The sequence below is a fragment of the Salvia miltiorrhiza genome, chromosome 5 (assembly GCF_028751815.1).
Source record: "Salvia miltiorrhiza cultivar Shanhuang (shh) chromosome 5, IMPLAD_Smil_shh, whole genome shotgun sequence".
In the NCBI taxonomy this organism is placed as follows: Eukaryota; Viridiplantae; Streptophyta; class Magnoliopsida; order Lamiales; family Lamiaceae; genus Salvia; species Salvia miltiorrhiza.
In genome coordinates this window covers 17374182-17393982 of record NC_080391.1, presented here as the reverse complement: position 1 = coordinate 17393982, position 19801 = coordinate 17374182, and the positions used below count along the sequence as shown (strand labels likewise).

At 44.6% G+C, this 19801-nt stretch overlaps 3 protein-coding genes across 3 annotated transcripts; 1 reads left to right on the top strand and 2 right to left on the bottom strand.

Moving 5' to 3' along the window:
* Positions 1 to 434: 434 nt before the first annotated feature.
* On the bottom strand, positions 435 to 899 carry LOC131025586 (zinc finger protein 4-like). Its single transcript, XM_057955385.1, has one exon. It carries the CDS (start codon positions 897 to 899, stop codon positions 435 to 437), a length of 465 nt encoding a protein of 154 aa, XP_057811368.1.
* Positions 900 to 1634: 735 nt separating this feature from the next.
* LOC130986443 (uncharacterized) lies at positions 1635 to 4006 on the top strand. Its single transcript, XM_057909850.1, has 2 exons — positions 1635 to 3130; positions 3213 to 4006. Exon 1 carries the CDS (start codon positions 1676 to 1678, stop codon positions 3041 to 3043), a length of 1368 nt encoding a protein of 455 aa, XP_057765833.1. The 5' UTR covers positions 1635 to 1675; the 3' UTR covers positions 3044 to 3130; positions 3213 to 4006.
* A 436-nt stretch (positions 4007 to 4442) lies between these two features.
* On the bottom strand, positions 4443 to 8915 carry LOC131025585 (uncharacterized). Its single transcript, XM_057955384.1, has one exon. It carries the CDS (start codon positions 8913 to 8915, stop codon positions 4443 to 4445), a length of 4473 nt encoding a protein of 1490 aa, XP_057811367.1.
* Between the last annotated feature and the right edge of the window lie 10886 nt (positions 8916 to 19801).

Sequence of the window (19801 nt, the reverse complement as noted above, 5' to 3'; positions counted from 1 at the left end):
TTTTTTTTGTACACATAATAACCATTATCCAGTTTTCTAACCATTCGCTTCCACTTGCACAAAAATAGATTACATTATATATACATACTAGCCCCCATGAAAAAAAAAGAAGGTCCCCAAATCCACTACCGAAATCACCATATCCCCACCACTAAACAGCTTTTATCATTAACCCATGCTCCACTAATCGAAATGGAGTGAAGTTCATAGTTGGAAGAATAGCTGGAACTCCACTCTTCGGCGGCTAAGTTCAGGGATTTGGTAGCTATCTCTACCTATAAATAAAGCCTATAGTCTCTTGTGAATAGCAACAACCGCTCTCCTTCTTCTTTCTTTTCTTTATTTCGTGTTTCATTTCCTCCTCTTCTTTCGCCGGTGGTTTGCTGGAAACAACAGTAGTAGAGACGTCGTTGGCAACACACGACCGTGCTTCATCAAGGTAAAACTCCTTTGTAGTTTCTCTTATATTGTTGTCGAGCTTTTAAATTGTGTATAGCGTGGAGAGAATCGGCAGTGAGAGGGGAGACCATGGGGTTGCGCATGTAGGAGGCGGCGGCGTCGCGGCTGGCCTGCAGCTGGGCGCGCTTGAGCTGCTGCCGCTCCTTCTTGTGCGCGTTCTGGTGATCGCCGAGGGCCTGCGAGTTGGCGAACTCGCGGCAGCAGTATTGACACTCGTATTTCCGGCCGTCGGAGGCGGGGAACTCGGAATCTTTCAAGGTGGAGGAGGATCGGCAGAGTCGACCAGAGGCAGCACGAGCAGCAGCAGCCGCGGCGGTGGTCGGCCGAGGGGAGTTGTAGAACTGCGCTTTGTTCGCCGGGAACGCCGGGTTCGCCGCGGTGGGAGCGCCGCCGCCGCCGTTGGCAGTGGGCTTCGCTGATGGATACACTTTGTCATTCATCTCTTTCTCTAAATTATGAATTTCTTTTTTTTTTTTTTTATTGCATGTATATGTGGAGAGAGAAGAAAGTGTTTGGTTTTAGTGAGAGAAAGTAAGGGGAGATGGGCCTTTTTTGAGAGTTTAGGAGTGGGCCGATTTTTTTTTGCTTTTTTTTTTCTTTTAATGATTGAATTTCTCCTTTTATTATATATATATATATAAAATTCAATTTAGCCTCCTTTTGCTTGCCTCCTTTTATCTTGACTAGAATTTAATTCACATTTTATTTAAATGCAAATAAATTTCTAAGTCTGGATGTGTTGCTTCCTTGCAGTGTCACGATGGTGGTCTTCAAAGATATTGTGGTCAATGATCAAGACTATTTGCTGATTTTGAGTGATGATGGGCAAGAGACGGAAATGGGCATGCATCTAAGAGTATTTCCGGCATTGATAGGCCACTATGTGAAACCTTGGCCCAAACTTTTGAATTCTCTATATCAGTCGGAGTGGACCAGCGAGATCAATTTGAACAAAGCGTCGAAGGCTCATACATTGCATCCGGCCCGTCCTTGGCAAAGCAAAGAGTCCAATTTTCTATTGACTTTGAGGCGAAGGATCATCAATAAAAATGCCAAATGGGGAAGGATTACAAGCTTTCGTGGGGAATTTCATTTTTTTGAAGGCTATTGGGAGTGGACTGAAGATATCCTTAGCCGCTGCAGGAGTGAACTCCAAGTTGTTGGTATCTATGATGCAGTTTATGCCTCTCTTTTTACTTATGATTGCCAGCCCGAGATGGTTAAAGCGTTCTGTGAAGCTTGGTGTCCTGCGACGAACACCATTCTCACTTCATCTGGCGAGATGTCTATTTCTCTATGGGATTTACAGTATCTATCAGGGCTTCCGTGTACCGGGACACTGTATGATGAGGTTGTACCCTGCGCGAAAGAGATTCTTGGCAAAGATCAGTTTGGCAACCCGTTCATTCCCTTGAGTTGTGAATATTTACTCTCTGCTTACTATTCTCTTAAGCATCGTGATGGCAATGATCCTAAGAGCTCAGTTTCTATCGATGAATGGATCAAATTTTGGTCGAAGAAAGCTTCAAAGTATTCTCATCCTCCTGCTCGCAGGGCAAAGAAATCTCAACGCCCCAAATCGACTCATAATCCGAGTGGTTCATTTGAAGCGCATCAACCATGGTCTTCTGAAGAAAGGTCTCCATTCATCGAGCTTGATGCTAGTGACAAGTATCACACCACTATGTACTTGGCAGCTCATATAGCTTGCTGGTTGTGTATCTTTGTTTTTCCAGATGGTGATGCCATGTCGATTAGACCAACCTCTTTCAAAATGGCAAGTTTGATGGCGTGCAAACAGAAAGTTGCCCTTACAGCTCCAGTTCTAGCCAGCATCTACAAAGGGTTGAACACTATCTCTAGTTCTATGGAGCCTTCTCTTGTCCCGGTGACGCTACCCTTTCATTTCATATATGGTTGGATAGCGCTCTATTTCAATACTCACATTCCCCTTCCAAGAAGCCTTGGTGTCGCCAAGATGACTCTATACTCAGGCGAAGGAGCTGCGAAGTATTATCTGCCTGTTGCGTGCCGCGAACGAATTCAGTCGTACAACTCGATTCGTTGGAATTGTACCACATTCACCAAGGAAGATGACATTTTCTATGTCGATGGTGAAAATACAAGAGAGATTGAGCAATGCTTCTTCATGGCTATTCGCTCGAGTTTTTTGGTTCGCCGGCTGGATGACCACTTCATCGTGGAGTCTTATGGTCCTCACCGCTTCAGCCGTCAATTTAGTTATTACCAAATCGTACCCAGCAGCCTTACTCAGAACATTCGAAGGACATCTTTGGAAGAAGGTCTCAACCTTTGGCGCATGTGTTTGCTGCACAGATCGCGATCAAGGGCATGTTTTCCACGATCTTCTTTGGACATGAAGATACATTGTTCAGTCGACTATAAGACTTGGTGGGATAGGACGTACAGATTTTCTTTTGAAAACAAAATCTCTTCTCCGGCTCATATCACTTTTAAAAGAAAAGATCAGGAAGAAGCAATCAACTCCAAAGATGGAAAGAGGAAGGTCGTCTCTACCACCCTCATAGCTGATTCTGGTAGTAGCAATTCTGAGCGTAATTAGAAAAAGAAGAGAATTGCGGGGTCCTCAAAACCGGCCGAGGGTCACGTTGAGGAAGAGCCAACTCTAGTGGATGCCGATGTGAACAAGGTCTTTCCTCATCTCTTATCTTCTTTTCGTATTGATATATAATTTCACATTCTAATTGCATCTTCTTCTTGCCCTTTTGTAGACTTTGAAAGAAGTGTTTGGAAATAATTTTGAGAAGGGCTCACCAATCGACTGTGTATCCATTGAATCCAATAAGTCAAACGAGATTCCTTGTCTTGCTAAACAATCCCGCCCCCGACCAATGCCATCATGTGGGGCGCCTTCCGAGTTCAATGCCACACGCATGATCGATGATGAACTCAAGTCGTGCTGCAGGATCATCTGGGGAAAGCTTCGTGACAAGGTTGAGAGAACCAAAGTCGAGTTTCTATCGGCGCTTGAAGACGAGATACGGAGTGGCATTTCCCGTATGAAGATTATTTGTGGTCTTGACCTTTCCAACCTTGAAGATAGTATTGATGAACTATTCTCCAAAGCCACCGCTTTTGATAAAGTAAGGTCGGCTTCTCATGAGATCAATGAAGGCCACACACTCAAAGTTCGAGAGGTCAAGGTTTGCCTTCAAGAGAAGTTTGCCAAAGAGAAGAAGGATGCTGCGAATTGTGATGCTTTAAAAGCGGATCTTGATGAGTTGGAGAAACGCAAAAAAGAATTGTTGGTGTCTTTGGAGCAGCGAAGCCTGATACTCAAGACTACTCGTGGTGAGATCAAGGTACTCAAGGAAGACCTGGCCAAGCTTGAAGAGTCTTCGAGAAATGATGAGGTCTTGAAGAATTTGGAAGCCTTGAAGCTTTCACTAGAGTTTATGCAGCAGATTTTGAGAGATCAAGACCCTTTTGCTTAGTATATTGCATTTTTATCATTCCTCTTTTGATGATTCTCATTTGGTTTGTCATGGATATTTTGACATCTTCTTCCAATGCTTGTGCTTCTTTTGATGACTTGATTTCTTTGCTATTTTGGAATGAAACGTCTTTGGCTTCACATAATCAACTTAAATCATAACTTGATGATATAAATTGAAAAGAGTCAAACACAACTTATGACTGAACTTAGAAATTATCTAAGCTGCCTACGTACCCTTTTGAAAGGGATCAAGTCAAAACGTAGTTCATAGGATCAACAAGTGTTTGAGATTGGGTGCCGTGCACAGTTTATACTCATGCGGGCCAGGAGTAACATGCAGTTTAGGCTCGTGCGTCAAGGAGCTGTCTTCATACACTCCATTTTGTTTGCTTTTCTCCATTTCTGGTTTTTCATCTGACTCATCTTTTTGGCTTTTTTGTTTTTCTATTTTTTTTTTTTGCATTAAGCTATATACATATGTACATGCTTCAACTTCTACCACCTTTCAAGGATAGTAACGTTTCAGGAACTTGCCATTGATAGGCCCAACTCTGACGTTGTCATCAGAAAGAAGCCTGTATGCTCCGTTTGTGTAGACTTCCTTGACAACATATGGGCCATCCCACCTTGATACGAATTTGTTTCCAACACGATGAGTGACAACGATTGGCCTCCTCACAGCGAGGACCAAATCTCCAACTTGAAAAGAACGCACTCGCACCGTCTTGTTGAAAGACTTTGAGAGGCGAGCTTGGTAGCATTCTAACTTTTGTTGAGCTTCCAGCCTTTTCTCATCTAGAGCTTCGAGTTCCTCCAGACGCAGACGTGCATTTTCTTCTTCAGTTAGCCCTTCCTGAATGGCCATTCTCAAAGAGGGAATTTGTTGCTCGAGAGGAATGACAGCTTCAACCCCATATACCAAAGAGTAAGGCGTTGCCTGCGTAGGAGTTCTATAGGTGGTTCGATATGCCCACAATGCTTCCCCAATGCGTTCATGCCAGTCACGCTTTGATTTTGAAACAATTTTCTTCAACAGATTGCACAAAGTCTTGTTGAATGCCTCAGCCAATCCATTTGCCGGCGCATTATACATCGACGACTTTCGTTGCTTGAAGTCGAATTTTTCACAAAGCTTGTTTATCACCGTATTGCTGAAAGGTGTTCCATTATCAGTTATGATGTAGCGAGGAATTCCATAGCGATAGATGATGTTGGTCTTGATAAAATCAGCGACAGTCTCTTTCTTCACTTCTCTCAATGGTACTGCCTCAGCCCACTTGGAGAAGTAATCGGTCGCTGCCAGAATGTATAAATGCCCCATCGATGATTTCGTCAATGGTCCAACGACATCCATGCCCCAGGCATCAAAAGGCCAGGACGCAACCGTGGGGTGTAGTGGTTCGGGCGGCTGATGGATGAGGTTTGCATGAAATTGGCAAGCTTGACATCTTTGTGCATAATCTTGACAATCTTTCACCATGGTTGGCCAGTAGTAGCCCATCCTCTTGATTCGGAAGTGCAGCTTTGGACCTGACTGGTGAGCACCGCAAATGCCAGAATGCGCCTCTTCCATGGCTTTAGCAGCTTCCTCACTACTTAGGCACCTGAGAAATACTCCATCAAAAGACCTCCTATAAAGCGTCCCTTTGAAGAAAATGAAACGAGTGGCGCGCCGTCGGATGTCAACCCTTCGACGTGGATCATTTGGTAATTTATCATACTTCAAGTAATCGACCAACAGCTGGCGCCAATCTTCCTCCTCAATCTCAAAGACTTCAACAAGATGGCTTTCAATTTCTTCATCTTTCTCTTCTTCAAAAATAGGTGGTACGACCCATCTTTCACATACTGGAATTTGAGTTTCGCCACTGACCATAGCTATAGTGGATGCAAGTTTGGCCAAGGCATCCGCCTGTTTGTTTACATTTCTTGGAATATGTTCAATCTTCACATCGCCAAGCCACTCAATGATCTTGCGAGCATACTTGACGTATGGCAATAATTCAGGTTTCTTTACTTCATACAATCCAAGTATTTGATTAACCACCAATTTAGAATCACCATATACCTTGAGGTGAGATTGCTGCATATCCAACGCCATTTGCAAACCGAGGATCAGAGCTTGATATTCTGCTACATTGTTAGAGCAATTCTCAGTTAGAGTGAAGAAAAATGGCAGCACTTGACGTTCTGGTGTTACGAACACGATCCCGGCACCAGCACCTTCTTTATGAGATGCTCCATCGAAAAACATCCACCATGGTAGGGCGACATCGATTACAAGTGCATCTTCATCCGGGAGGTCATCACTTAACTCCCATTCAGCTGGAATTGGGTGGTCTGCTAAAAAGTCTGCCAACACTTGTCCTTTCACAGCCTTTTGGGGAACATACACAATCTCAAATTGTTGAAGTTGAAGGTACCAACGTGCAAGCCTGTAAGATAAAACAGGTCTTGACATCACAAACTTTAAAGGGTTTGCCTTGGATATAAGGCGGACAGTGTGAGCTTGGAAATAATGCTTAAGCTTTTGGATGGAGAAAATCAATGCCAAACACAGCTTCTCAATTGGAGCATATTTCAACTCATTTGGTGTCATTGTTCTGCTCAAGTAGTATAATGCATTCTCTTTTCCACCTTCATTTTCTTGCGCAAGCAGAGCTCCCATGGATCGTTCTTGAGCAGCAATATACAAAATCAAGGGGCGTCCTGGCACAGGTGCTGCTAATACAGGAGGCTGCATCAAGTAAGATTTGATATTCTTGAAAGCATTTCTACATGACTCATCCCACTCGAATGGTATACCCTTCTTCATAATTCGGCTAAATGGTTGACACCTTCCAGCTAAATTTGAAATAAACCTTCGTAAGTATGCTAACTTCCCTTGCAAACTTTTCAGGTCATGGATATTTCGAGGTTCGGGCATTTTTAGTATGGCATCAATCTTTGCTTGTTCAATTTCTATCCCTTGATGGCGAACGATGAACCCAAGAAATTTGCCAGACTTGACACCAAATGCGCATTTTAGTGGATTCATCTTCAACTGATGTTTTCTCAATCGTTCAAAAACCATTCGTAGATCTTGTAGGTGATTACTTTGTTTCTTAGACTTAACCACCAAATCATCTACATAGCACTCAACATTTTTGTGAAGTATATCATCAAATATCTTCTGCATGGCTCTTTGGTAAGTGGCACCGACGTTCTTCAACCCAAATGGCATCACTTTGTAGCAATAGATTCCCTTCGGGGTTCGAAATGCTGTTAACTCTTCATCATTTGGTGACATGTGAATTTGATTGTAACCGGAAGATCCATCCATGAAGGTTAATGCTTCATGCCCAGTTGTGGCATCGATCATCAATTCGGCAATTGGCAATGGAAAGTCATCCTTGGGGCATGCTTCATTCAAGTCCCTGAAGTCAACACATACACGAATTTGTCCATTTTTCTTTCTTACTGGAACAATGCTTGAAATCCATGTTGGGTATTTGACTTCTCTAATAAAACCTACATTGATGAGTTTGTTCACTTCAGCTTCAATTAGAGGAACTAATTCTGGTCGGAATCGGCGCTGGGCCTGCTTGACTGGTCGTGCATCCTTTCTAACGGCTAAATGATGAACAGCTATCTTGGAGCTCAACCCCGGCATTTCCTTATAAGACCATGCAAAGATGTCTTTGAATTCTTTGAGCAATTCGATATATGAGTATTCCTCATCAACGGTCAGCAACGCGCTGATGTAAGTGGGTCGTGGATCTTCAATAGTGCCCAAATTAATTTCTCTCAATTCATCAACAGTAGCCTTAACTCCTTCTTCAAACTGTTGAGGAGCTATTTCAGCGTCTTCTTCTTCAACAACCACTTCTTCACATGAGGTGATATGGTTTGATGTAACAATATCTTCGCAACGCACTTGACCTTGAGTAGTATGAGAAATTGGATTGTTAGCACCATTAGTAATGTAGTAAGATGAAGCCACACTCTCTCTATCTTCATCGTCTTCGGCATCCCGTGTAAAGATGATTGTCTTCATTTTGGCCTTCAATTCTTTTCCACATGATATGAGCAAAGTGGTACACCTCTTCATACGAGAAGGAATCGAGCTCCTTAGCTTTTCTGTTATGTCCAATTCATTGGCCCTTTTTGTCACGTCCTTTTTCCATGACTTACCTTTGCCAAGCCTTTTAAAGACAGATATTCGTTGAGCTTTTCTTTCATCCAATCTTTTGAAAATAGAAACCCTTTGGGTTCTCCGATTGCTTGAAGATTTCGGGATTTGCTTGGTGCTAGCATAGTTAGCAGTGGCTCTCTTGATGGCAATACGAATGGGGCTTTGCGCCATGTATCCCAAGCCTGCCTTGGGATTTTGGCTTGTATTAGCAGTTTTTCTCACATGAGACTTTGACGTGGAGCTTTCTTGGGGATTGTATCCAGCATTCACAAGGAGTTTGTATGCCTTTGGACCAAAGTGTTTTGAGAGTTCTTTGTCTGAGAGATCTCCATGTTCTGTGGCGCCACTTTGCTTTGGTCGGACAAAATCTTTGAGTGGCTGAGGAATGGGCTTTTTGGCATCAATCTTAGTCAGAGGGATGGTGAAACCTTCCATCTTTGGGCGAGATTCTTTCTCTTGGCGGGATCCTGACTCCTCCTGTGGTACATCCCTTTCCACCATTGTTGCTTTAGTTCTTCCCAAATAGAATTGAGCATCAGCGAAATGTGACTCTGCTTCTGTGAAAGGTTTGTGATCACCATCCACTTTTCTTACGGTGCCATTTTGATAGTATTTGAAGCATTGATGCAATGTAGAAGGAATGACACCATTTTCGTGAAGCCACGGTCGCCCTAGAAGCATATTGTAGGATGTCCTTGCATCAATCACATGAAGCAACGCCGTGGAGTCCATGTCCTGCATTTGCAATCGTAGCTTTATAGTACCAAGAGCTCTTTGCCCTTCATGGTTGAAACCTTGAATCATCAATCGACTATTTGACAGCTCTTCTGCTTGGATTCCCAATTGTTTCAAAGTCCTTAGTGGCAAGATATTGACTGCCGAGCCTCCATCGATGAGAATTCGATTGACCTTCTGCTCCTGTGTATAACAACTCACGAACAATGGCCTGTTATGAGGTTCAGATCCAAGTTGCAAGTCTTCATTGGAGAATGTGATTGCCAATGCATCATTGTCTTCATCCATGTTTATCTCAAGTTCTTCATCTATTTGGTTGGATGTATCATACAGAGCTCCAATACCTTCTATTATGTCATTCAAGTCGGTGGAGACCATATTTACAGCAGTAGCGTCTTCTTCAAGAGATATTTTCCCTTCTCGAGCTAACCGCATGACCCTGTCTTTGAAGATGAAGCAATCATGTATGGGGTGCCCAACCAGACGATGGTATTTGCAGTAACTTGGATCATCTGTCCTCCCTGCTTCATTTGGTCGCTTCATTTCTGGCAACTCGATAAGCTTTTCTTTGAGCAGGTCATCAAAAATTCCTGAAACATCAGAGTCTAAGAAAGGGTATTGCTTTTGTTGCATTTCTTTCAAGGTATATCTTCTTTGCCCCATGTCTCGGGAAGAGTTCTGATTATCTCGTGGAGTGTTCTGGTTGTCTTCTTGTCTAGCTTCCTTTTTTAGAAATTTCACGGAAGTTGCTTTCACTGCCATGGATTCCTTCTTTGGTGCTTTGTCATATGGTTTTCCTCCTTTCTTGAATTCTGGCTTGAATTTGCTAGACTCCTGGATTGGTGGTCCTTCGATCCCGCTTGCCATCATGCTCAACTCCATATCATGAGCTCTAGTGGCTAGTTCCTCGAATGTTCTTGGCTAGATTCCTCGCAAGATGTATTGCAAGCCCCAATGCATCCCTTGAATACACATTTCGATGGCAGATGATTCAGACAATCGGTCCTTGCAGTTGAGACAAAGGTTTCTCCATCGGTTGATGTAATCAATGACTGGCTCTTCTTTGAATTGACGCGAACTTGTGAGCTCCACCATGCTGACAGTTCTTCTAGTGCTATAGAAGCGGTTGAGGAACTCATGCTCCAGTTGTTCCCAACTATCAATTGAGTTTGATTCTAAGTCGGTGTACCAATCAAAGACATTACCTTTCAATGAGCGAACAAACTGTTTGACCAAATGATCTCCATAAGTACCAGCGTTGTTGCATGTTTCAATGAAATGAGCCACATGTTGTCTCGGATTTCCTTGGCCATCAAATTGTTGGAATTTGGGGGGCTGATAACCAAGAGGCATCCTCATACTGTCAATTCGCCGAGTATATGGCTTGGAGTAAGTTAACGATGACTTGGAGCTTCCATCGGAGTTATTCTTCATTGTTGCTTCGATGAACTCTTTGAGTTGGTCAATGGGAATGAGGCCACCAGACGAGAAGAGAATGTCTTTTCCTGAAAGCCTTTTTCCATCACTCTTTGATTTGTCTTTGGAGATTTCTTCATCGTTATTCTCTCCATCTTCTTCGCTTTCTTCGCCTTTCCTATCGTTGTTGGCGTGGCTTGAATCTCCTTTTTCTCCTTTAAGCTTTGCAATCTGGGCATCTTGCTCTTGGATGTGCTTGGTTAGAGATTCAACCATCTTTGTCAAGTTCAAGAGTTGTTCCTCCATGGTGGAAGTGTTTGTCATCATGACACTTGCATGGAGTTGATAATTTTCAGTGGGGAATGTGAAGCTTCTCTCAAAGTTGTCATCTTCTTCATGGATAGATGGAAGACGGGAGGTCGACTTGGACACCTCTTGCATCAATTTTGCTTTGCTTCGCGTGATCATACCGATGCCTTCCGAAGAACCTTTAGATGAAGTTGGAGCAGTTGTATTTGGTTGAATTGACATTGTTCAAGATTTTTGGTGAAGAGTAGAGATGAGAGGTAGAGATGTCCCACCGGGCGTGCCAAAATTTGTAAACACAAATTTTTGTATTTCAATTTGATAAAATACAAAATGCGTTACAAAGATAATTTGATAGATTTGAAGATAGATTTATGCGGGTTGTAATCTCTAGTTAATCCTCTGATTCTTCTCTTCCATTTAATTCTTGAACAAGCTCGAAGATTATTGAAATACTTGATTTGATGACGCCAATCCAAGGGACTTAAGTCATGATTTTGGATTGAACGTTGAACTTGATTTGATTTGAGAAGAACATCCTTAGAATTTTGTAAGAACGCCTTGAAGCTTTCGATCTTGGAGATTTGAAGATCTTGATCACTTGAAGATTTGAATGCTCAAATACTTGAAGATTCGAAGGATACTTGAAGATTTGAATACTCAAACGATTGAAGATTTGAAGGAGACTTGAACGTTAGATAGAATTCTTCAAGATACTTGAATACTTGGAAGAATACTTGAACTCTCCAATTCTCCGCCTCTTCTACTTGTGATACTAGAGAGAATTCTTTGTGCTCTTCGATCTTCCACTCTTTCACGTTGTTCTAATGAGCACCCCAACACCTCTATTTATAGATTTTAGAGATGGGCTTCGTGGGCTTTATGGGCTTTGGGCCTTTATGCATGGGCCTTAGGGCCTTAAGTGGCCAATAAGCCCATTAATTCATTTTATTAAATATTAATCATATATCTATTTAATTTAGGAATAAAATCCCATTTAATAAAATAGAAAATATAATTGAATATTTAATTCATGAATTTACACGTGGCATGATTTAATTCGACGACAATTTAATTGTCTACAGCAGGTCAAAGGGAAAGCAAACATCAGGGATTGACGACTTCTCTTCCATGCGCCAATACTTCAAGCTCTTCTTCTCCGCTGAGACATGCCCACTTCTCAGATCTACTCCAGATCTACCCCACGCTTGCAGAACACCAAGAAAAAACAAACAAGTCAAAGTGCCAAAAAGAAAGAGTACAGAAGGGGAACAGACCAACCAACATCCAGATCTCAGGAAGCCGATGATAATGCTCCCGATTGCCGGAAGCCTGCTCCCTGCAACCACAATACCGGAGATCTACCCCGGAAACACAAAGGGAAGGGCGGAGCCTTCAAAGATGTGGGTGCCCTGAACAGGACTCCCCGTAATTGGGTGCTTTATAACCAAACTAGGGGTGACGAGGAAGTTTTCTTCAGGAACCCTGGAGATAAAACTCTCAGGCGGGGGAGAGTCCTGTTTTTTCAGTCTTCAACATTGTGCACTTTCTTAACAGGACTCACTCCCCCGACTGAGTGCTTTACAACCAAGATAGGAAGGGATACATGATTCGAAGAGACAAAGGGTCAGGAGATCTAGGGTTTGAGAGGAGATCAGATTGGGGCGGCGGAAAGAAGGTAAGGGATTCTAAGCTAGGTCATGAAGGGTGGAGGGGTATATATAGAGAGGGTTTTGGGCTTAAGAAAAGGGCTAAGAGGTAACGGGCTCACGCGAGTTTATGGACCGGAGATGGAATAAGGAGTAATTGGGCCAACATGTTCATAACAGAGTATTGCACATGTCACCAGGGGGGAGCAGGGTCTACACCCGTAGTCCCCAATTTTCAAATTCGAAAATCCAAAAATTGCTCCTCAGCAAGTCAAGGGAAAAGCAGAGGAATCACGCTGCCATCAAAGGGAGGGAAGCGCTCGTAAGCCGCGAAAGTTGGTTGTGCCACCCGGGCTTTCCATGCTCCGCGCAGAGTGAGGGAAGCGCTCGTAAGCCGCGAAAGTTGGTTGTGCCACCCGGGCCTTCCATGCTCCGCGCAGAGGGAGGGAAGCGCTCGTAAGCCGCGAAAGTTGGTTGTGCCACCCGGGCCTTCCATGCTCCGCGCAGAGGGAGGGAAGCGCTCGTAAGCCGCAAAAGTTGGTTGTGCCATCCGGGCCCTCCATGCTCCGCGCAGAGGGAAGCTATTTAATCGTAAGCCGCGAAAGTTGGTTGTGCTATCCGGGCCCTCCATGCTCCGCGCAGAGGGTTACTATTTAATCGTAAGCCGCGAAAGTTGGTTGCACCCCCCGGGTCCTCCATGCTCCGCGCAGAGGGTTACTATTTAATCGTAAGCCGCGAAAGTTGGTTGCACCCCCTGGGTCCTCCATGCTCCGCGCAGAGGGTTACTATTTAATCGTAAGCCGCGAAAGTTGGTTGCACCCCCCGAGTCCTCCATGCTCCGCGCAGAGGGTTACTATTTAATCGTAAGCCGCGAAAGTTGGTTGTGCCATCCGGGCCCTCCATGCTCCGCGCAGAGGGTTACTATTTAATCGTAAGCCGCGAAAGTTGGTTGTGCCATCCGGGCCCTCCATGCTCCGCGCAGAGGGTTACTATTTAATCGTAAGCCGCGAAAGTTGGTTGCACCCCCCGGGTCCTCCATGCTCCGCGCAGAGGGTTACTAATTAATCGTAAGCCGCGAAAGTTGGTTGCACCCCCCGGGTCCTCCATGCTCCGCGCAGAGGGTTACTAATTAATCGTAAGCCGCGAAAGTTGGTTGCACCCCCCGGGTCCTCCATGCTCCGCGCAGAGGGTTACTATTTAATCGTAAGCCGCGAAAGTTGATTGCACCCCCCGGGTCCTCCATGCTCAGCGCAGAGGGTTACTATTTAATCGTAAGCCGCGAAAGTTGGTTACGCCCCCTAGGGTCTTCCATGCTCCGCGCAGAGTGTTCAAGCTTGGATGGGAAGCAGCAAAGGAGTGCTTGGATGGGAAGCAGCAAATGAATGCATTGGATGGGAAGCAACAAAGGAAGGCTTGAACGGGAAGCAGCATCAAAATCCTCGCCAGAGGAGTCATCAAAACCCTCGCCAGAGGAGTCATCAAAATCCTCGCCAGAGGAGTCATCAAAATCCTCGCCAGAGGAGTCATCAAAATTCTCGCCAGAGGAGCCAGTCAAAATCAGCAGAGAGGTCATTCAGATTTCAACAAAGTCAGAAATCAACATCAACGCCAAAAATATATACCACAGTTGGAGATCCGGGAACGCAAACTCAACATCAGCGGATAACAAAAATAACACGAAGTACAAAGGAAGGCAGAAGCAGCACAGAAACTTAAAAGACAAGACAAATAGCAAAGCAATCTCATTCAAACAAAGAATGCCAAAGAGGCAAGCTATACATTGAACATCAGAGGTAAGTATCAAGTTTTTGGAAATTGAAAAGTTACAAAAATATTTGCCAAATCAAAAAGGAGAGCAGGGTTATCAAGCAGGAGGAACAGATGAATCTTCAGCAGGGGCATGGAAGACTGGAGTAGATGTGGCAATTGCGGAGACCTGGCTAGCAGAGGCTCCCTCTGTAAACACCGGCAGCATGCCAGTTTCCTTCATCTTCGGGAGATGGGAATCCACGTCCAACAGCTTCGCAGCTTCTTGTACGTATGATTTCTCATCTCTGTACAAGACAAAAAGTTTATCCACTGCGGAGGAGGAGGAAGCAGAATTGTCAAAGGCTGAGGCCAGATCAGAGGACAGGGGAGGCTCCATGCTGTATTGAGCAAAGGTCCGGGTGCTGTTGCCAGTAGGATCCCGCAACCGGTTCACAAAGCCAACTAGGGAAGCAGAGAAGGCAGGCATATACATGGGAGCAGAGGGCAATGAGTCAGACCCGACCCCAAAAGCAAAATAAGGAAGGGCCTTCTCCAGCACTGGATACCACCACACTGGCTTCTGCGGGGAGTTTGCAGGAATTCCCATCAGTTTGTTCACGTCTTCATCCTTGATGTTCTCCATCAAGGCCAGCAGGTACAGGGTGGCAAGCTGCTCCGGGGACGTTCATGCCATCTCCAACGCCTTCGTGGCGGATTGCTGTATCACGTAAGCAAAGAGGGGCCCGAAGTCTTCCAGATACTCGGGAGTTCGTTTGAAAGCCGCCAATGTATCTTCCAGCATCATCCCCAGGAAGTGCTGACCTTGTGGAGATAAGAAATACTCCAGACGTTGATCCCGCGCCCCTAGGACATAAGCACGGTTCTGAGCCTCCACAAGTGTCTTCCTCCAGTCACGCCTGGCTTCCCTGTAGTCTTTTTCGTACCCCGCCTTGAACCTCATAAGGCTCTCATGGCTCTCCCTTGTCACCCTTGTCAGTTCGGAGGCCAGGGACAACTTTTCCACCTCTACTTGGGCCAGCTTGGCCTTCAACTCAGCAATCTCTGCCTCAGCTCCACTCAGGCGCTCCACTACCCCAGCGACGGCATCGTCACGCTTGGCAATGTCCGCCTGCTCTTTTTCTCTCTCCTTCTCCAGCACATCATAATCGTGGATGCGCAGGATAGCTCCCCAGAGCCGAGACTCCACCTACAAGGAAATAGAATGGATCATGTCAGAACAAAGAAATACTCTTCGCTGAAGGAATGATTTTCTTCAGAGAAACGGGGGCCACTAGAACAGTCAAAAGGTTAATAACTTAAATTTTTAGATAAGGATACAAGCTGCAAAATACCTGAAGAGCCGTCTGGGCAAGCAGACTTGCCAGAGCCCCTCGTGTCAAGTTCTCCACTTTCTTCTTGTCTTTCGAATGAACACGAGAAGACAAGGCATCAATAAACCCCTGCCCCGACAAACTCGAAATCGGGCCAGGAATAATATCCTCTGACTCTTCAGCAGGAGGGGCCACAACTTTGCCTTTGCCTTTTCTGGCGGCAGAGGAAGGAGCCTTCACATTACCAGCAGATTTCTTCGCTGGCTCTGCGGACTTGCTGGCCTTCTTCAGGCTTTCTTGTTTCTCCTTCTCACCCACGGAGATCAGAGAGCCCCTCTTCCGCTTCTTCGAGAGCTCGGGAGTGGCGATGTCCTGGGCTGAGTTGGGAGAAGGGACTTCATCAGTAATGTCCACAATCTGGACATCTTCTCCACCAGCACCGGATGCAGCACCAGTACTGGGGCGTCTGCGCTTGTTAATAAGGCCGCCTGCATCAACCTCCTCTGCATCGAATGTGCGGGAGGCCTCCACGTTTCTCTCTGCGACCTCTGCCACAGGGAGAGTGATAGCCATCTCGGACCCAATGGGTTGAACGGGAAGGTCCGTGCGGGAAGCAGAGCCCCCCGAGCCATGTTCCCCGCTGCGGGTGGGAGAAGCAACGACAGCCAAATTGGTTCCGCATTGTTTCCTCCAAGACATGTCTTCAAATAAAAATTCTACACCGTTAGAATCAGGGTAACAAAAACTAATATATTATCTAACTCATATTTTTTACCTATTGAGTTCTTTGGATATAGGGGAAATAAGCCATTGTACGCCAGAGCCGAATTGTTCTCGGCGAGATATTTACAAGATAGGGGCTCAGCCTTATTCATGGCATTAAGGTGGGCTATGACGCCCAGGTCAAAATTGGAGGGAGCAGCCTGAGAGGCTGGTTTATAGGTAGTCCGAGGACTATGCCACTCCAGCTCTAAGGCGCCATAATCGCGCCAGGAACCAACTAGGGTGCGCACGTAACAGTAATTAAACAAAAAATTCTTGTCAAAAGAATTTAAGGAGGAAAGGAAGGAGGTGGGATATTTCTGAAGACCGACAAAGCTATACAAGGGACTGCCCTGCATGCGGAGAGATTGGGTCTGACAGAATAGTTTGGCGGTGTCCCCAACACCATGGGCTCGGCAGAGAATATGGAAGGCATATAACCTTCGGATGGCAGAAGGGGTAACTTGATAAAAGGGGATGTGAAAATGGTTGCAGACTTCAACCAGGAGAGGAGGAGGAGGAAGCCTTAGGCCAGCGTCTATCTGGGCTTGCCAGATGGCTATTGTTTTGTGGTCACGAAGTTGTTCCGGGGGTTTCGAGGCTTTAGAGAAGGCCTCGAATCTTAAGCCGTCAGGGCAACGACACTTGCTTCTCATCTTTTCCATCGCCGTGAAGCTAAGGCGAGAATGGGGGACAGGTTTAGGGGGTTGGGGAGCCTTTTTAGTTTTCTTTTTGGGTTGAGAGGGACTGGGAGTAGCCTGAGAATCACGTGAGACGGAGGGGGAAGGAAGGTTTTCAAGACCCTGAGGCTGGGGGGAGGAAGATGAAGAATCTCGGGGAGAGGGCGAACGCGAGGGCTGGGGAGCGGAAGTGGAAGCCATTATCAGAAATTTTAATCCTAGGGTTTCTAGCACGCTCAATCAGAGCACCAACAAATATATCACTACACTACAACTAATCACAAATATCGGGAGAAGATGATACGCGAGTTACCTAGGTCAAGAAAAGATTGACAGTAAAAACTGGAGCGGAGGGGTCGCGGGAAAATACGCCGGAACAGGGAGAGAATCGCCGAAAATCGCAGATGAAGGAATTAGGGAAAAAGTGGAGAAGATGAATAGTGGGAAGCAAAATTTCGAAACTGACTAAGTAACGTACGCGGGCAACTACCACCATACGGGATGAATGACGCGTGGCATACGGGAATTAATCAATGGCTAAGAATTTCTACGGAGAGACGAAAAGACGCAAAGGTTAAAAAGTAACCTCGGGGTACGGAAAAAGCACTGTAGAAAGGGCGGGCATTTAATGCTAGTGACGTCATCCACGCGGGCGAATCCTCTGACTAGTTGCATCGTCCCAGAGTGAACTAGTTAGACCAGGGGAGGGAGTAACAAAAACGCCAGAGAACAGTTTACAGGGCCTACCTTTACTTTCTTATAATATAAGAACTCTCATGTCTTCATAATTTGCAGGGACCAAGGAAAACAGCATAGCGTTGGCTCTAACAATACTTCGCTGGTCGAACACGAAGAATATCCGGTTCAACCAGACTAGAGGGGGGAGTGGTTGATGAGGAGTGATATGTGCAGAGTAGGGAAATGATGCAAATCAGAGGAATCGACTCCACCAGCGGAATAAGTATGGCAGAGGAAGCGTACTCGTCAGAGGAAATCATCCTCGCCAGAGGGATCTTACTCACTAAAGGCATCTTATACACCAGAGAAGTCACCATCGCCAGAGAAGTCATCCTCGACAGAGAAGTCACCCTCGCCAGAGAAGTCACCTTCGCCAGAGAAACTACCCTCATCAGTGGAATCGCCAGAGACGCGGGAGATTTCCCGCGTGAAGGCAAATTTACCGACATGCCCCTCTATCACGCCAAGCGCATGCACCACAGATGATTTTACCATTTTGCCCTCCTATGTAATCTATAAATAGAACCTGAGCTCGTGCATTGTAACTACGCTATCTCTTACTTTCGAATACAACAGCTACTTTCCTCCTGTTCTGAGTTTTCCGATTGTTTACTTTGCCTTCTCCGATCATTCACACTATGTATAGTCTATATTTATCGCTTTGTAGATTAGGTGTTGATCCTTGAATCACCATACATATATATATATATATAATATTTTTTCATCTTTTCTTATTCATTTTTTTTCAATGAAATTTTTTCAATCAAAATAAACTCACCCTAAAAAGATTTTTTTTTTTTGCGATCATTTTTTATGGAGTTTAATTCAAAGTGCAGACGACAAGAATCCACTAAATATATATTAGTAGTAGTAAAATGTTCAAATTAATATATTTGACTATTATTAGAGCTAGTCCTGAGAAATTTTATCCATAACGTAACTATGTCTCGATGCTTATAAAATGAATAAAATTGGGCATTTTGGGTAATTTATAAAGTTAAGATTACTTCTTATATATAGCATTAAAGAAAAATAAAAAAATATAGATGGTTATATTTAGAGTGGATTTTCAAAATAGCCACTTTTATATAGTAAAAATAAATTTTACCCACTAATATAAAAACTTAAAAAAATACCCACATTGACCATTTTACCCTTAGATATAAAATTTTACAAATACCCACTGTTCACTGGTTGTGAATTCAACTCGAATTCACAACTAAATTCAAGGTGAATAACAAGTGTTGGTTGTGAATTCGAGTTGAATTCACAACCAACATTATTTCGAGTTGTGAATTCACAACCGATAAAATTCGAATTCACAACCAACATTATTTCAAATTGTGAATTCACAACCAATGAAACTTGAATTCACAACCAACACTATTTCAATTGTGAATTCACAACCAACGCTGATATTTCAGTTGTGAATTCATAAACCTGGTTGTGAATTCAAGAACATTTGTATAAAATTGCGCGATTTTCATCAATTTCTTCGTTACTTTTATGTTTTTTCGATTACATTCAATTGAATTAGGGAGAAATTTATCCAATCTGCAGAAATTCATTCCAATCATTCTCATCGGCATCAAAATTCATCTCTAAATTCATCCATAAATTCAAAACTCATTCTAGAACAAAGCTTCCTCAAAATTCAAACTTGATCCCTAAATTCAAATGAAAAATTATCACAAATTTGGAGATGAGTAGAGAGGAAGAGGCGGCGCCGCCTTCGCTGCTACTGATAGATCAAAGACCAGATGAGAGAAAGAGGAGAGAGAGAGGAAAGAAGCGAGAGGAGAGAGAGAGAAAATGGCGAGAAAGAGAAGAGAAAGAGCGAGGCAGCGATGGTGAGGCTTGAGATCTGATCGCCGAGATCGATGACCTTCTCCGGAGCCTCGACCGCGGCGAGGGGGCGGACAACGGCGGAGGTGCGTGTAGACAGAGGAAGAAGGAAAGGGAGACCGCGCGGCGGCAACGCCGAGATTGGAGAAGAGAGGAACGCGCGGCGGCAATGCCGATGTCGCCATGGCCGTCCTCGACCGCCACCGCTGTGCTCCAGTCAATCCGCCGCCTCAATGGCCACCCTCGGCCGCCACCGCCGTGCTCCAGTCGATTCGCCGCCTCAATCGCCAGAGAGAGAGACAGAGCTCGCTGAGGAATGAGAGAGAGAGGAGAGAGCGGGTAGAGAGAGAGAGAAGATGGAGAGAGAAATGAGAGAATGAAATGAAATTAGGGTTTGCCCATTTATATAGAAGGGTAATTTAGTCCTTTAACACAAAAAGTGGGTATTTTTTTATGTTTTAATTTGAGTGGGTAAAATT

Excerpts from the sequence above, each read along its gene's own strand:
- LOC131025586 (XM_057955385.1), bottom strand. The coding sequence starts at position 899 with ATGAATGACAAAGTGTATCCATCAGCGAAGCCCACTGCCAACGGCGGC.
- LOC130986443 (XM_057909850.1), top strand. The coding sequence starts at position 1,676 with ATGGTTAAAGCGTTCTGTGAAGCTTGGTGTCCTGCGACGAACACCATT.
- LOC131025585 (XM_057955384.1), bottom strand. The coding sequence starts at position 8,915 with ATGATTCAAGGTTTCAACCATGAAGGGCAAAGAGCTCTTGGTACTATA.